At 54.4% G+C, this 16577-nt stretch overlaps 6 protein-coding genes and 1 non-coding gene across 7 annotated transcripts; 3 read left to right on the top strand and 4 right to left on the bottom strand.

Annotated features, from left to right (window-relative positions):
- Nucleotides 1-344: 344 nt before the first annotated feature.
- Nucleotides 345-431, bottom strand: BU25DRAFT_t74. The gene has a single exon. It is a non-coding gene; the product is annotated as a tRNA-Arg (tRNA).
- Nucleotides 432-2448: 2017 nt separating this feature from the next.
- BU25DRAFT_421732 (uncharacterized protein) lies at nt 2449-4848 on the bottom strand (the record flags this gene model as incomplete). The annotated part of the gene is made up of 4 exons (XM_033708107.1): nt 2449-3846; nt 3920-4084; nt 4340-4716; nt 4815-4848. The coding sequence occupies 4 exons, from the start codon at nt 4846-4848 to the stop codon at nt 2449-2451; spliced, it is 1974 nt and encodes a 657-aa protein (XP_033561474.1).
- A 958-nt stretch (nt 4849-5806) lies between these two features.
- On the bottom strand, nt 5807-8713 carry BU25DRAFT_60583 (uncharacterized protein). Its single transcript, XM_033711947.1, has 3 exons — nt 8352-8713; nt 8036-8297; nt 5807-7988 (listed from the first exon to the last, which is right to left on the bottom strand). Exons 1-3 carry the CDS (start codon nt 8460-8462, stop codon nt 5947-5949), a joined length of 2415 nt encoding a protein of 804 aa, XP_033561473.1. The 5' UTR covers nt 8463-8713; the 3' UTR covers nt 5807-5946.
- Nucleotides 8714-9749: 1036 nt separating this feature from the next.
- Nucleotides 9750-10647, top strand: BU25DRAFT_60444 (uncharacterized protein). Its single transcript, XM_033711946.1, has one exon. It carries the CDS (start codon nt 9835-9837, stop codon nt 10552-10554), a length of 720 nt encoding a protein of 239 aa, XP_033561472.1. The 5' UTR covers nt 9750-9834; the 3' UTR covers nt 10555-10647.
- A 136-nt stretch (nt 10648-10783) lies between these two features.
- BU25DRAFT_410899 (uncharacterized protein) lies at nt 10784-13247 on the top strand. Its single transcript, XM_033706417.1, has 2 exons — nt 10784-11314; nt 11363-13247. The coding sequence occupies exons 1-2, from the start codon at nt 11211-11213 to the stop codon at nt 13143-13145; spliced, it is 1887 nt and encodes a 628-aa protein (XP_033561471.1). The 5' UTR covers nt 10784-11210; the 3' UTR covers nt 13146-13247.
- A 741-nt stretch (nt 13248-13988) lies between these two features.
- BU25DRAFT_491354 (ribosomal protein S14) lies at nt 13989-14739 on the top strand (the record flags this gene model as incomplete). The annotated part of the gene is made up of 3 exons (XM_033711562.1): nt 13989-14050; nt 14198-14297; nt 14381-14739. The coding sequence occupies 3 exons, from the start codon at nt 13989-13991 to the stop codon at nt 14387-14389; spliced, it is 171 nt and encodes a 56-aa protein (XP_033561470.1). The 3' UTR covers nt 14390-14739.
- Nucleotides 14740-15498: 759 nt separating this feature from the next.
- BU25DRAFT_410896 (carbohydrate esterase family 1 protein) lies at nt 15499-16478 on the bottom strand. Its single transcript, XM_033706416.1, has one exon. It carries the CDS (start codon nt 16164-16166, stop codon nt 15516-15518), a length of 651 nt encoding a protein of 216 aa, XP_033561469.1. The 5' UTR covers nt 16167-16478; the 3' UTR covers nt 15499-15515.
- Between the last annotated feature and the right edge of the window lie 99 nt (nt 16479-16577).

Genomic DNA, 16577 nt, shown 5'->3' with positions numbered 1-16577 from the left:
TCGTTCAAATAAAAACAGGGGCCGTATAAGCACGATGACATTTGAGTGATATCTACCAAAGTAATTGCTTGCAAACGTCCCTTTTTTTTTGGACAAGCCAGCGAGAGCAGCAGTACTGGACATACAGCATTTCCCATGCTGGCATGGGCTGCTACGAGGGCAGGATTGGTTAGACTTGATGTTACTTTGTGTCGCATGAAGTTCTGATAGATCTGACCGATTGTGCAAAAAGGGAGTCGCACCATCCGCCATTTCGACATAGTCATCTCCGCACCGCAAACCGATACAGAAAGCGCACTGATGATAGTGCTGAAAAGCAGAACGAAACAAAAACAGAAAAAATATGACCTAACCAGGGGTCGAACCTGGAATCTCTTGATATCGGATTCAGTGAATCGTAGTCAAGCGCCTTGCCATTGGGCCATTAGGCCAGTTGTTAACTGCTTTGATGAAGAAAGTAGCAATTATTTAACATATAACTCAGAGTATTATGCTGCGCCGTAGTGCGTCTTCCACTTATCCCGAATGCTCGCAAAATCTGTGGTGGGACTCGAGAAAGGTGCGGATAAGCGAGACTGCCTCGTATCTGAGATCTCCAGGTTCGACCCCTGATCACTCGAAGTGAAATTCCACGACTGACCTGAGGACGAACGGACCATAATTGAATGTATTGGGTCGACAACCATGCACAGTGAGAAATTCCCATCGATGTTGCTTGTCTTTTGGAGAACAGCATTAGCAGCGAGAAGCAAACATAGGCTCGTGGCATTTTTTACGTGTGATATCAGCCTCACGACGTCTCTTCCGCGCTAGAGATTGCAGTGCTCCCGGTGTCGATGAGTACAATTGATGTTGTTGTCGTTGTGATGATGATCCAAAGATGCTGCGCTGCAAGAGCGCGCCTCGCGTTACTATCCAACGAAACTCATTTCTGGTTATGCTGCATGTCATGTGCGGATGTCTAGTCGTTTCGAGGGTGTTTACAGTGTCGATCAGGTGTGGATGTAAAAACCAGCAACCTAGTTCTGTGTGTTGTATTCTACAAATCAACTTCGGTCTGTTCGAATGACTGCACAGTATTGACGAAGTCATTAGTCACTGCCTCTTATCTCAAGCCAACAGCCGTCGGAATGAAACGTCTATCTTGCTCGATACTTGTTCCACTAGCAACAGTTGACTTCTCGGAAACGTTTCCGGTCTTCAATGTGCCGTTCAGGCCTGCGTACTGTGTAGACGGGCCGAGCAGGTGGAGATCCTTCGTGGACGCCTGTATTCGCACTTTGACCTCCACAAGCACACAGACGAAGGAACAGTGTTTGGTATTGAGGTTTGTATTCGATGTTTTTGTGCTTTGTACAATACGATATTGTAGCTTTAAGATGTTAAGGGGTATATGCTGTAAGGAAGAAGCCTCTGTAGAAACATAATATGTTGAAGAAAAGACAAAAGAGTGCAGTGCGGTCAGCGCTTGACCTCACTCCATCATGCTCGCTGCGAATGCCATGCAATCGTAACCATAATCGTTATTATCCCTCTTCATCTTGTGTCCACCGCCGTGTCGGACAATTCTCGTCCCCTCGTCGGCCTTTCACCACAGCTCTTGCCATCTCTTCGTCGAGGTGTCCACTTCCCTTCAACAGCCGTGTTCGAAGCCGTTGCAGAACCACTTCAGGGTTCAAACATCTCCTCGCCCATGGCACAGCGAGGATGTGTCTTTCGCATCGAGTAAATCTCGAGTAACAAGAACTGCAGCCCCCACTCCCGGCATCGGCATAAACCGGCTTCCCAGGCCTGGACTTGGTGGGGGAACACGCGTGGAAGAGCATGATTACATTCCGATGGGTATTCCGGTGGGCACTCCGGTGTGAGCACGTTTTTCTGCAGGTACGGTTTGCACTCCGCAGACCGCTGTGTTTGCGCGTGCCTAGGCGCATGGCTGGTGTCCATGCGACGTTGGGGCTGAAAATTTTCGCCACCGAGGCGGCTCCGAGTGCACTGTGGGACCGCGCTGAGCGCACTGCGGGTATGCCGGGACTTGTCCTGGATGCAGATGCATGTGGCGTTCATCCTTGTGGTGGATGATGTGTATGCAATCCTGCTCGCAGGGCTTGGTCCATTTCTCTACACATTCCCAGCTCAGCGGTCGTGGGCGCGCCAATGCCGTATGCGGCAATCCGTAGAAACATTTGGTATCCACTTCATCGCACCGCTAGCACCGCCCAAGGTCATGCGATCCGAGGAGACGTCCAGTGCGAGATCGTCGCTAGGCTATAGCGCCATCGACGTCAAACGGTTTCTGCGCCGGTTTTGCAGTCGCGAACTTGTCGTGTGTCGTGAACGTTACGAGGGTCTTGCTGCGTGTGTGCCCGACCGCAAATTGCATCTTGCGAAAATGCGGGTTTCCAGCCCAGCAAATTCGTTCCATCTATTAGTGCATTTTCAAGCGCTTCATGCCGCCGTGCCAACCCATCTATCCGGCACACCGCTTGCGCTCTGAAAGGCAGGTGATTTGCTAGAGCCCAACTTCCTTGGCGGGAGCCAAATGCGCGCCTTGCCGACGGCCTTCGCGTCGAGCTTGCCGACCCGGCGCATGTTCATCTCGAGAACGATAACGCGCAAGAAGTCACTGTTCTCGCGGGGTTCGCGCTGGCGGACGGTCGGTGTTGGTGATTGCAAGCGTCCCGCTTCGGAAAACGGGTCCGCGTTTTTGCGTCGGTTCCTTGATGACCGGCCACGTCGGTCGTATGTCTGCATCTGGATCATCGGCGCATGGGTGTCGGCATCGGCGTCGATCATGAGCGCATCGTGAAGTTGCATGGACAGCTCCGTGGGAGAGATGGGAGCAGGTTGAGGGTTGAGGTAGCGGCGGAGCGCTGGTGATGGGAGCCCCTCCGAGTGTTTCGGTCGCATCTCGCTGGTAAACTTGGGTGACAGAATCGATCGAGTAAGAAGGTCCTCCGGCGGTACGCTTGGTGCCGTGAAGTTCGAGAATGACTTGGCCGCTTCTTTTAGTGCTTGCAGTGACGCCGTGAGGTTAGACTTGAATGACTTGAACCTCTCATTCGATGGCGAGATGGTAACGACATCTGGGATGTTCGCTTCTGTGGGCTCCTCTGAGTCTTCTACGTTGAAGCAGAGCAATGGGTGGTCCAAGACGCAGTCCTCCTTCGGTGGTGACGAGTAGACCTTCTCCCTGCGCTCTGAGAGAGACTTGCGGCTCAGTGAGTCTGGCGTGCTAAGATTGTCCCAGTGCGAGGAGTAAGAGGGAGCATCGTAGTCAAGTGAAGGTGGCAGTGTTGAGAGTGAGTCGCTGGATATGGATCTTGAGGCCCCAAATTGTCCCTTCTCTTGCTCCAAGCTCGGCAGGCTGCCGCCATAGTCGGACTCAGACTCATCGATGCGGCCCAGTAGCAGATCCATGGGGGATCCAGACAAAGAGTGCGGAATCTCCAGGTCATCTTGCTTCCACTCATGGATCAATTCGTCCATGGATATCTTCCTGTCTGACGTAGGGCGCTTGCGACGCCGTGGAGGCTGCCTGGGGATTGCTGTGATAGCCAGCAGGGCGGCGACTGCTGGTGGGAGAGCATCTGGATTGTGGCTCTTGGTGGAGCGAGCTGGCCTGCCACCGTTTTGTCCTTTTACACGGACTGTCTGTGTCGAAGACGCTCGTGTAGCCGTTCGAGGAGGTATGACGACGGGACTGGAGTGCTTGAGCATGGTGTCAGTAGGCTCAGCGGGCGTGACTGGTGTGCATGCGGGATTGGTGGTGCGCGGTGCGAGCGGATTCCTCTGGGTTCGTGTGCCCATCTTCTCAGCTGGTCGGGTGCGCGGTGGCGGAGAATGCTGGAGATATGGGAAGCTTCTCGGCGAGATCATGGTAGGCAAGAGTCCCTGTGAGCGTTTTCCCGTGACTAACAATGCTCCGAGTCCCAGCACGGCTAGACGTCTGTGACGTTGCTCGGCTGCGCGTCGGGATGGAATCCTTTACGTTATTGCTGCGGCGGGATTGGACAGCTGGTAAGGGGAGCATCAGACGTGCAGGGTCAGGGTCGGCCGAACGTCCCCGGGCACGCGACAGCGACTGTGGACGTGGTAGTAATGTGCGGGAAACGGCTGGCGAATGTGCTGGTGGTGTTTGAAGTGAAGTTGGGGAGAAGTAAGGTGTGCAGTATGGCAGAGATACGCAGTACGGTGGCATGCAGCGATAAGGCAAGGCAGCGCACTCACGGGTTGCACCGGGACAGTCACCACACACAAGGGCTATCAGTGCTCGATACATCTGAGTAATGACGGCCAGTCGCGTGGGCGGACCTTCCTATCGAGCACAAGAGCACACCGGATCAGCACTGCATGTTACCGTGTCACGGCACACAGAGAGGCACGCATGGCCGCCAGGCACCATTGAGACATTCCGCAGCTGAGTCTCCTGTCCTTCAGAGCCTCGAAGCGCTCCACGTCGCTGCATCCACCTGCTTGAAACCCGTGAAGCGTGAAGCGCTGTGCGTCGCCCAGTGCATTCCGAACGGTCAGTGCCCGTTGGCGGCGGTCGAATACTGCTAGAGTTGGGCCGAGGAGGATCGCCTGCGCGCCACCCCTGTGCTTCGCCTGTGCTTCGCCTGTGCTCTGGCCTGTCAGCCCTGCCCCACGCTGCATTCCTTCTGGAAGGCCTGCAGAATGCATCATGGCGTCCTGGGGCGGTGTAGTCAGGGCATTCTGCGGCGGTGTAGCCAGGACACTGAGCAGTCCGGTCAGCGCCAGCAAGCTTCACTTCGAGCCCTCTTCTCTTCTGCCTCAAGCCCTACAACGTGTACCTTCAAGATAAGCCTTCTGTGACTTCACCACCATTATGTCGCCATGACAGCATAACACACCGAAGAGGCGCCCCTAGTGTGGGCTAACATCTGGGGTTGCCGGCCTGTCAGATAGCGTTTCCTTATCTCGACGCTGCACCTCTGTCTCGCATGCGCTAGGTCCTATCCTTACCCCAACTGGCTGTGGGGTGCATGCGCGCGATGCTGAAAGAATACTTGGGTGTGATCGCGAGGTGTGGCTCATGACCTGGAAACTGGTTTTTTGGAGACATGCCCTGCAGCTGCTTGGCTTCGTTATCGTTGTATACACCTGGTACCTTGACCTCATAGTAGCGTTTCATTCTGGGAGAGTCGAATACCTCCAGGCTGTCTCTTCAAAGGACACATGTCACTCGCCCTCCATCGCGCCGACCTTCCGCTTCAGTCCAAGATCTCCCGTATCCCAGAAGCAGAAGGTCGGGCGGTGCCAGGAACCTTAATAGGAAGGCCAACACCCCATCTCATCTGATGCACTGCAAAGAAAGGGCACAGACGTCGCACAGTATCAGCATGGTGGTAAAGATTTTTGCATTGTCTTTGCGGCCCTTGGCGCAATCGTAATAGTACACGTCTCAATCCTGTTCGCGAGAATTACCATATGCATCTCGCAGCTTCGCTACACAAACAAACTGATGAACAAAAAGCTATATCAGCACAGTGCCCAAAATCGCTATCCAGAACGCCGTCGACTCGCGAAAAGGTTGCGAGGACCAGAAAGGCAGAAATGGCAAGAACGACAAGAAGGTGAAATTGGACACGATTGCCACCGCGGATGCGGCAACGGCATCCTGTGGGTACATGCATAAGTGACATGCAATGTACCCGGTCCAACCTGGTACGTGGCGACTATCGCCGCCAGTCGTATCTCGTGTAAAGAGATGAGTCGAAGCAAAAATTTTCAGACAGCCGAGCGGTCAAAGATTACAGCGAAAGAAGTAAAGGCCGATGCAACGCGTCGAACAAAGATGCCGTGTGGCCAACATGTGGTCGCGTTGGCTGCTTAGAATGGTGGTCGCACACGGTGGTGTACGCGGCTAGGGGTGCAGAAGAAATTGCTGTGGCAAGTCGAAGGTAGTCTGAAGCCACCATCACCTCAGTAAACGCTGCCATCGTCGGTCCAGCCAGCATCACTGCAACGGACCATACGGCCGTCCTGGTCCATCATCATGCTGCCGCCGTCGACATTGCGGATGCCCCTGATCTTCTTGCCCTGGATAGCCCGCGGTGTAGAGGCATGGTCAGGTGTGGCACGCTTGATCTGACTACGGCGGTAGTTCTGGAAGTCAACGTCACTCTCAGGCGCATCATCAGACTGTTCGCTGAAGGTCTCCCAATTTTCCGACCCTGCCTGACCGGAGCCTGTTGAAGACGCTTGCGAAATATGCCGGCTGCTGTTCGATGAGAGCGATGGAGTCGGCGCATGTGCGTATGACGCAGGGTAGCCAGGTCGCATCGTTTGACTAAATCGGTCATCGTAGGGGTCCTCTGGCGGTATGCTACGTACGATACTTTCGCTGCGTTCTCCGCGGTGGAATTCGAAGCGGTTCTTGGGCGTCTCAGTAGGCTCTGGTGGGATAAAGAGGTCTTTCATCCGTGGAGGCGGTGCTATGGGAGGACCCATCCTTCGCAGTGTCGATGACTGTGAGTCTGCTTGTGAGTGCATGGAAGATGTCGTAGAGTGCATAGAGTCGCCCCGAGAATGAGTAGAGTAAGTCGACTCGGCTCGGGACAGCGTAGAGTCAGTCCGGCAGAGGGTGCCAGGTCGTCGCTCAGGTGAGCCCGTTGTTTTCTGTAGTGCACGGGTTGGGAGCTTGGAGGGGCTCTTCGCGCCAGATGCTGCAGAGACAGACTGCGCGAAAGGATTGCCGCGCATCGTGCTTGCGCCAAAGTTGTTCGATACAGGTGTCTTAGCTCGACTGGGTGGCTCGTTGAGTGTCTGTCGGTGGTTTGCTTGTCCTTGAGTTGCTTGTCCTTGAGTTGCTTGTCCTTGAGTTGCTTGTCCATGAATTGCTTGTCCATGGATAGTGCCAGCTCGAGCGCGAGCGATAGAGTTGGACTTGGTGAGTGTTCCTTGTTTCGAGGGCATGCTCATGTTTGATGGAGTTTTCGCCCGTGGTGGAGGTGCCTTTTGTGCAGCAGCGTACAGCTCATCCAGATAGCGTTCGCCATGGACAAGGAATGGCCGACCCCATTCACCCTCGTAGCCCTCGAGGGTTGCTTTGAGATCCGCCTCGACCTTGGGCAGCTCCTTTGCGATGCGTTTACGCATCTTCTCTTCGCGCAGCAGCTTTCCAGGATCTCGCTTCTCGCCTTTCTGACCACGGCCCATTAGTCGAGAGGCATCCTGGCTGGACTGTTGAAGCTCAGTGCGCTCCTTGATCAGCTCACGGTGTCGGTCGATCTTCGAAAGGATGGGTAATCGTTGCTCCTTGAGCGATTCAAGTCGCGAGATCTCCGCCTCGTGTGCCGATAGAAGCGCGTCGCTACAGACATCGGAGAAAGCGGGTGTGAAGTCAAGCATCTCCTCCTCCGAGAAGTACAACGCATCCCATAGCTCTTGTAGTTTGATACGCGCCTCTTCCACAAAGATGTGCAGATTCTGGCGCTTGAGCTCGTTCAGCCTCGAGAGCTCGTCTTCAAACTCATTGATCGTCCGCAGGCCGCAGCCGCGGTTACTGGCAAGGAAGTGTTTCTGCTCGTTGGGATCTACGCTGAGGCGCTCCCAGAGCTCTTCGACGGTCGCTCGTAGCTGAGCAATTCGTCGTTCGCGTCCGCGCTTCTCCTCGATCAGGCGGTCTTTCTTCACCTTCAGTTCGGCCAAGTCCTCCTTGTGCAAGCCCAATTGCTCCGGCGCATCGCGGTGGTACTTGACTATCGCCGAGTCTGTCTGCGCCTGTGGCGTTCCCAGTTCAGCCCAAAGCTGGATGATGTCCTGGCACACGACTTGAACCTGGTTCAGGCGCTTTGTGTATTCTTCGTATACGCGGGTAAACTCGTTGTCGAGCCTGGTTACGTAGGAGGAGGAGATGTCGAACGAGGGCGAAACGGTCGCATCTGGCGCGGTCGGTGGCAGCTTGATGGTAACGAAGTCGGACTCGAGGTGCGATGCGTACGACTCGAGAGCCTCAGCAAGTTCTTGGATATGTCAGCAGAGCTATGCAGCCGCAGAGGAGGTGACCTACTCCGAACTTGCTCGAAGCGCTCCTGGTGCTGCTTGGCGACTGCGTTGTACTTCTCCTTTAGCGCCTTCAGACACCGCGTCAATGGGTAGGTGACCTGTGGCTCGTCGTTCTTGTACTTGGGGCTTGTCTTGTTGTCGTTTAGGGAAGCCTCCATCTGCTTGATTGTCTTGATCAGGCCGTGCGCCTCTTCGGTCATCTCGTGCTTCTCGTTGGTGACAGTGCGCAGCTGGCCATGGAGGGTGTCTGAGAGCGCAGAGAAGAGCTAGAGCGAAGTCAGCTATGCTTTTCGAAGACGTACACGTACATTGGCATGTACCTCTGCTTCGCGCGAATCACGCTCGTGGCTGGGGACTCCTATCTCATCGAAGAGGCCGTGCAGCTGGCCGATGATGGTGGTGACCTGCTGAGCGAGGTAGCTGGTGTCCATGGTGGCTGCAGACCTGCCAGCGGCGTCGTTGGTCGCGTATGCACTGTGACTGCGCAGCGCAGTGGGGCTACTCGGCGGTGATCTCGAGTATGTAGTGCGGTGTGGAATCGGCCGAGTATGAATGTCGATGCACAGGTGGGGGAGCGAGATCCAAGCGAGGAATGCTGGTCGTCGCAAGAGCTGCAATTAAAGAGAGGAATTGCGCCGACCACGCTCACAGCACTACCACAGTATGTATATGTGGTCGTGTCAAGAATGCGTTGTTTGCCAAACCAAAAGTGATGCAATCTTGAAGATGGCGACGGCCGGCCTATGGTCAATCAGTGGCTCGCGCGTTTGATTTTGGTGAGGGCTTGTTGATCGCCGTTGCCTCGGTGATGAGCCGCCCATCAACACACGAAAGTACCGTTTCATCCACATTATCTCCGCACCACTCGCTGAGCAGACAGCGTACAACAGAGAAACTTGGTTGTACCGCAGGGATGTATGCCCTGTAGCGCGTGATGGCTCAGCTGGGTCGAAAAGCAGTTCGCGAGGGTACGATTGTTGGGATTGTAAATAAGCTGGTGGCCTTCGAGACGACCAACATCTGCAGAGGAACCACGCAGTTATACCGCATTCCTAATTGCCATCTCCACAAGGCATCGCAAAGACGTCGTTCTCGCGTGTACAGTTCGCATCGGCGTGATCTCCCGATCGTCCTTCGTCTGTGCCTCTTCTGCCGTGCCGCCTTCACGCACCAACCACTTGTCTGACAGGAGCCCCGCTGCACTTGTGCCTGCTCCTCATGTTCGCAGTGCCAAAGTGGGGAGGCCGACTGCGTTTCCCAGCAACCATCGCGACCTCGCTTCTGTTGACCCCAAGAAACTTGGACAACCCGAACGTCTGCATCAGCTAGCTGGCTTGGCTTCTCCCTGCGACTGAACTTCACTGTGCCTCGTGATGAGCGAGACGCAGCCTGCTAACAACAACAGAGCGCACTGAGGAGTGGTTTGGATGGGTTGAAGTTCAATCGCCGTTCCCTTCAGACGACATGAGTCGAAATCAAGCTGGCAGCCTGGAGGTATTCAGTATTTTTTTTTTCACAAAGCTGTTTGCAGCAGACCCTCTGAAAAGTCCACGACGAGAACCACACGGGTACAGATCCTGCTCGCTTTCCTCCATGCACCCGAGGCCCTCCGGGCGCACGCCAAACTACTAGAGTCACTAGGTCCTTGCAAGGCGACGCTGAGGGCGGAGGGCAATCATAGAGAAGAGCTATCGGCTAGATATATGGCATTTTGAAGACGGTCTGTCAAGACAGCTATGCTCGAGGCTGCCAAGGCAAGCCTCAAAGTCGAATGCGAGCCGGAGAGGCTGAGGTTCGTGTTGGATGGTCGAGATCGACACGTGCGAAGAATGGGTCGATCTCTCCCCCGGCCTGGTTCAAAGCGAGATAAGCGAGACTCCTGCAAAAGCAGCCAAACACCACACCTATCTTTGGCTTTCCGCTTCGTGTTGGACGATGCCAGAACGTCGGCTTCCTCGCCGAATCGTGTTCACCGGCAGTCTCGTTCAGCATTGTCGAGCCCAAGAGTGCCATCCAGCGCCAGGCAGGTCGGTCCTGGCTGGTCTTCGCAGCGCGGTACCGGCATTTGACAGAAAGCCAAGCATCATTCCACGAGGCCATTCAGCTGACATGGCTCTAGAACAGCCCTACAATATCTGCTTCGCCTCATCATGCTGTGCCCAGCGCAACGAGCGAATGACAATGATGACCCGTTCAATCCTGCTTGTTCGCCTTGCAGCGGGGACGATTGTAAGCTGTGAAGTTTATGCTCGATCATCCGGGCGTTCCTGGACCCGAACATCTCAGAATAGGACACCGTGCAGCTGCGATCTGCAAGCCATGAGCGGCACGTCGAGCACAGCTGATGCTATGGACCATCTCGCAAGTGCCGAATTGCAGCTTGGTCTTCTCTCAAGACATACTCTTGCTGTTGGAACGGTTCCGCCACACCGGTACCGGAAGGGTTCAACGTTAATGTCGAGAAGGGGAAGCAGAATAAAGAAGCAACAAAGAAGACACCGTCTAGCTTCCTGGGCACCATAACATGGGCCTTTGGTTCCGATGTCTTACTCCACGTTCGCGGCAATTCCGGTAAGGCCCGGGGTACACCGACTGAATACGAGGGGCTCTTGGCAGTCCTCAGCCGCTCCCGAGTGGAGACTTCTATCTAGGGTATACACAAGCTGCGCCAAGGTGTCGAGACTAGTCTTTGCATGAGGATGCTGGCCTTAAGCGTGCCCCGTCAGAAGCTTGACTAGGTACATTGGCCAGAAAGCAAGCCCTCGTGCTGCCGCATTTGGATCAGCCTTGCCATTACGACCTGGATGCGCGAGCACACTGACTTCCGCGGGTACCTGGAGCTCTACAAGTCTCGTCAAAAGCCTTGGAAGTATTGATGGCGGACGCCGACCATGTGCTGGCACTCTCTGGTAAGCAGAGTCTGGTAACGTTGCTCGCTTGACTTCTGATGCCAGAATAATTGGAGTTACTCTATCCGTTGAACCCTGGACCGTAGGCATCTGGACAGCCTACACGAAGCGAAATAGTTCAGCTGGAGCTTCAATGGACCTCGTGTAGGCCTCCAGCGCGTGGACCAGAACGCGGGGATACAGAAGAACAAAGCTGTGCAAGTCAGATATAAAATCCTACGTCTTTTCTTCATCCAGTCCCATCACAACACTTTCGTTACAGTTGTCAAGATGTCTCGTCTTACACAGTTGGCTTCGCTCCTCTCGCTGGCGTCAGTCGGCTTTGCTCAGACTCCCAACATCATTCCCTTTCAAGTCACAGGATCTCTTGATGCGTGAGTCTAAGCCCATCGTTCTCAATAACTTTACTAACGTGACAATAGCTGCACAGCTGGATCCGAGTACAACGCGGGAGGCACCATCAGTGTCAATGAATTCACAATCACTGTTCCGAAGAATATGATTGTCCAATTCCCCGTTGTATACGCTCCCTTCCCCAAACTATGCAGCGCAGGAGCTGGAGGCTTTGAAACCACCGTAACTGGCAACATCATTGGCGGCAAACCTATCGCAGGACAGATTCAAGTCGCAGCCAGGTTCGGTCTTGAAGGCAGTCAAGGCTATATTTCTGCAATCAACGATGGCGTGATTCAGATTGCTGGTGGGCCAAGGGTCAGAATCAACGACCCTGACGGCATATTTGCGCCCAAGACTACGGCACAGCCCTACTTCATCGCTGACACAGAGAACCCATCTGTCTCGTCCTTCTCTGGATTCCCTATGTGCATTCCTCACGCAGGCAATGCAGAGACATGCAAGGACTCAAATCGCCCGGCTGGGCAGACAAACTTCAACGCGCCCGATCCACTGATCATGGTCCCCTTCAAGGTCGGCGATTTCATCGAATACTCTGGACTTAGAAACAACGGAGAAATTTTGGCCTATAGTGTGACAGCAATCAACGTCCAGGTTACCACCCAAGCCTCGGACACCGTACCCAACTACATCCGCGTTGAAGACATGCTCATCGGTGTTCAAGATACCGCTGCCAATGTTGAGGTCGCTGACATCCGGGTCATTGGATTCCTCTCCAGCTGCTCTGGGGCTGTAGTGACAATTAGCGCCATCGACGTCGACCCATGCACTGGTGCAGAGACTTACCGCCGCATTGGTTCTGCCACACCAAGGCAAGAAACTCGCTGCAAGTGGGAAGCTCGTATTGCTACAACCACGCCCTATACCCGCGATTACCTCATCACTACCAACACCCCAGTCACTGAGACTAAGAACGGCATCAAGGCCGGTCAGTTTGTCCAGGCTGTTGGCGAATGGATCTTCCCTGAAGTCGACGTGCCCGGAACCAACCCACCACCACTCATCTTCAACGACATCCAGGGCCTCGTTCAGGGTGACTTCTTGGACGATCAGCAGTTCGGACAACTGAGCCCATTCCCAGGAGCTAACCCACCTGCACCTCGCAAGCAGTGCAGTCCCAGCGACATTCCCACCAACAACCCCACGACGCCCACCACTGGTGATCCTTCCAACCCCAATGCGCCCCAGACCGTGCCTGTAGCAGCTGCTGCACAGTTCGCTGCTGTGCAACGTGTCGGCGCGCTACTCTCATTAGCAGGTTCTAACACCGCGCAGGAGCTCAACAATGATCAGCTCAACTTCAACTGGACCCAGACCACTCCTGCATCACCTGCTATCAGCATCACAAACCCCACCTCGCCAACTGCTACCTTCACCGCACCAAAGGTCACCACTCAGACGACTTTCAACTTCACTCTTACTGTCAGCCTGAAGTCCAACGCCACTGCCAGTAGCAAGATCGTGGTCCCTGTCAACATTAGCCCCACCGCACCTGACGTCGTTACCATCGACACATACACATGGGAGTCCCGTCAATCTGGCACCATTTCAGTGTCGTGTAGCTCCAACGTGCGCAATGGCGACAATAAGAAAATGACGCTCCTGGTTAACGGTGTGACCAACATCCCGATGGCTGTCAGTGGCGGCAACGGCCGGTGGGCGTACACGGCGAGGAGCACTGCTCGTCCCACCAGGTTGCAGTGTGTGTCCGATCTTGATGGTAAGAGTGCGGAGAGGACTGGTACGCAGACGACGAGGCGCAGGAGGAGAGGTACTTTGAGTCCCTTTTAGAGGGTTTGTTGGAAAGGCTTGGGGGTTTGGAAGTTTTACTGTATATATTGTGCGAGAGGCCGTTGCCGCCATGACTGTCCTTACTAGATTTATGAAACACCACGAATTGATGATTACTACTACAGCATTTATCTTTTCGTGCATAGCGATTGCTCATCAATTCTGTGTGGCAGAATCAGACCTCTGTACATTACTGCAACCTGATTTCCGCTATAGAAACAGATGTGAAGGCGGGATATAAAGACCCCCACCGAGAAAAACATGAGCAGCTTCAGACTTCATATAACTACCGTATTAGAAAGGTCTAGTATGGAATCGATTGCGGGCGATTATTTCTCACTCACTTAGCTACCCCGGAGTGCTTCAAAGGCGACCAGCACCAGCTTCACTGGCGATCTCGACAACACCACCGCATTGCCGCACCTCAGGAGGTGCAGGCTCTGTCACTATACACAATTTAGGTGGTATTGTCGCATTGAGAAAGCCTTGATGTAGTGTCGACTACAGGATTTCAAGAAGTGAATGCGAAGTCCACAACGCTGCGGAACGGTGTTGGTGAAGTTGGTGTTCTTGCTGTTATCACCCAATAGGGCACTAGCGCGTTGTGTGCGAAGAAAGAGCAACTCGCTTAGCCCGCACCCGAGGATCGGCCGGCTGCAATATTGAATCTCATACCTGCAACTTCAACACTGTGAACGCCTCAGCCAACGCACGCCCGCTAACCCGTCTCCGACAGCCAACTTTTGTCAGTACACCTGCCGAACCGCAAGAAACATTTGCACAAGGTCAAGACTGACTTTGACGCCGCAGCGACACCGAAAACCCCCCAATCAACCACACAGCATGTCTCACGAGTCGGTCTGGTACTCCCGCCCTAGGACTTACGGCAAGGGCTCCCGCGAGTGGTACGTTTGCGATTATACATCTTTGCGGAGCGGAGGATACTGGCATTGCATTGCCTGTGGTGCGATTTGCGGCCATGTGCAGCAAGACAAGACAAGAGGGCACACAAGAGTGTTGAAGAGAAACGCAGGCTGACATGACACTCACAGCCGCGTCTGCACCCACCCCGCTGGTCTGATCCGCAAGTACGGCCTCAACATCTGCCGTCAGTGCTTCCGCGAGAAGTCCGCCGACATTGGTTTCGTCAAGGTACGACTCACCTGTGCCTCTTGTTTGCATGAGCAACATCCGTCGCTGCTCGCACGGCACAAGCAATGACTAACACAAACCAGCACCGCTAAATGTACCCACGAATTCCACGACCGGAGTAGAGGAGGCGCAACGGTGTGACGCGATGATTCCCTGACGATACGATCTCGACTCGATTCGACTTCCACGAGCATGATGGGGCGGAGAGCGCCGGGACAGGATAGTCAGGATGGTTCTGCATGGCTTTTCTTGGGGACTTCTTTCCTCGTCTGACCGGTCGGCGTCGTGTCTGGCTGCAAATAAACAAAATTCCATCCTGATACCAACTGTTTTGGCGTACTAGAGTTGGATTGGACAACGTGATTGAATGAATCCATGTTGCATTGCTGCTTGGTGGACTGTTGCAGTATACAGCTGAGGGCAACGAGCATACGATAAAGAGGCTGATTCGAAAAACAGGTACGGAAGACGTCGTTTCGCAATGTGCGGCGCTGGACACTATAAGCGCACCCCTCAGCCATCACAGTGCTCGACACCTACACACTCAGGTACTCACCTCGTGCAGGACCGCCACACGAGCACCGCCAATCAACCACAACCCTGTACTAATGCATCGATAGTCATTCTATCTGACAAAAGCAGTTCGGATCTTAGAATTGGCCCATCGTTACGCAGCTGAGTTCATATTCATATGTGGGTGTGTTCCCCACGCTCTTCAAACGAGGGTTTCTAACGACCGAAACAACTCCTGGAGACTATCAGCATGTTATGTACAGTCTATCAGAACCGTGTTCTTGCCTGTGGAAGTAGCATACCTACTTCGTTGCACGGAACACTAGCTCGCATCGTCCACAAGAGGCTTGATTGATTGAGTGGTTTAACGTCCTATGTGAGTCCGAGACTATGGAAGACCAGAGGAGCAGTAGCCCCTCTGGTAATGCAAAGATTTGGTTACAAGAGGTTGAGTTCAGTGAACCCACAAGAGGCTGTTGTATGGGCATTTGTGTACTTTGCCACCACGAAGTCAAAGAATTCGTCTCAAGCCCTACAGGCAATCGTGCATCTATTTCTTTCCACTTACATTCTCGCCTTCAAGGATCTTGTAAGCCCCTGGAGTTGTATTGATCTCTTGCTTCGTGTCGCATGGAGATTCTGCCAATGGACAACACTGTCTGTTCCACGCATTACCACTCTCGTTTACCGACATGCTCAAATCATCTACAGCGTCCATTTCGCAAACCACTCCAAGATAAGCGGCGTAGCATCCCACCCCGTCGGCCCACCCCTCAGCGTCTCAAACGGCTCGCCCTGATTCTTCTTACTCGGCCACCCATGCCCGAACCCTTCGATCGCCCGGTGCACAACAGTGTCCTGCTGCCCGCCACACGTCCACTTACTCTCCGTCACGGTTCCGGCTTCGATTTCTGACACAACAGGCGCTGAGGAGCAGTCGTTCCTCTCCACCCAGCTTTTAACCCAAGTAGGCACGGGAATGGACGCAGGAGGCGGGGTGTTGGTGCCGTTGTACGCCACGACTGTGTCGGCGAGGCCGTGGAGATTGAGATATGGCAACCTCCTGCCCTGCAACGCTGGTTGGCATTCGGCTTGGAACAGCGGTTCAGTCAGACTCGCATCTGGGTAAAACGCGCCCGCGACGGTCGCAAAGGCAGCAAGCCTCCTATTCAGCTCTTCATCACACATGACCAACCCCGTCAGTCCGCCGCCGTTGGACAGACCCGCGGCGTAAACACGCGACTCGTTGATGCAGAGCGTCGAAGTCAGGTGGGAGAGCAGTTCGGAGACGAAGATCCGGTCGTCGATTGTGGTGCTGTTTGGTGCGAGAGGGTCGCCCAGCCATTGCACCTGCATCACGTCAGTCAAACTGTCTTCCTGGCAGAGCGCAAGCTAGATGCATTTGCTGCCGAGGAACGTACGCCAGGATCTTGGACATTCAATCCCTCAGGATAAGCAACGATAGCGTTGGGGTTGAACGCCGGATTCGACAGCTCGCTGATCTTCTCCATGGACCATGCTGGCTGGGACTGGCCGTGAAACGCTATGATCAACGGTGTTGATGCATCGTTGGAGGTCTTGTAGTTGGCGGGGAGGTGCAGGATGTACTGGCGCTCTGTGGTCTTGCCGAGCACGGATTTGGACGAGAGGGTCAGGTTGTGCGTCGAAGACCCGGGTGTGAGGTTTGAGGGGAGGGTGGTCGCGCAGCCGCTGCTTGCTGCAAGGGCTAGTGCGGGTAGGAAGGGGAGGAGGGTGGTGGTGGTGAGT

The sequence above is a fragment of the Macroventuria anomochaeta genome (genome assembly GCF_010093625.1).
Source record: "Macroventuria anomochaeta strain CBS 525.71 unplaced genomic scaffold BU25scaffold_17, whole genome shotgun sequence".
Lineage (NCBI taxonomy): Eukaryota > Fungi > Ascomycota > Dothideomycetes > Pleosporales > Didymellaceae > Macroventuria > Macroventuria anomochaeta.
The sequence above is the reverse complement of the archived record's forward strand: the minus strand, read 5'-3'. Positions and strand labels throughout refer to the sequence as shown.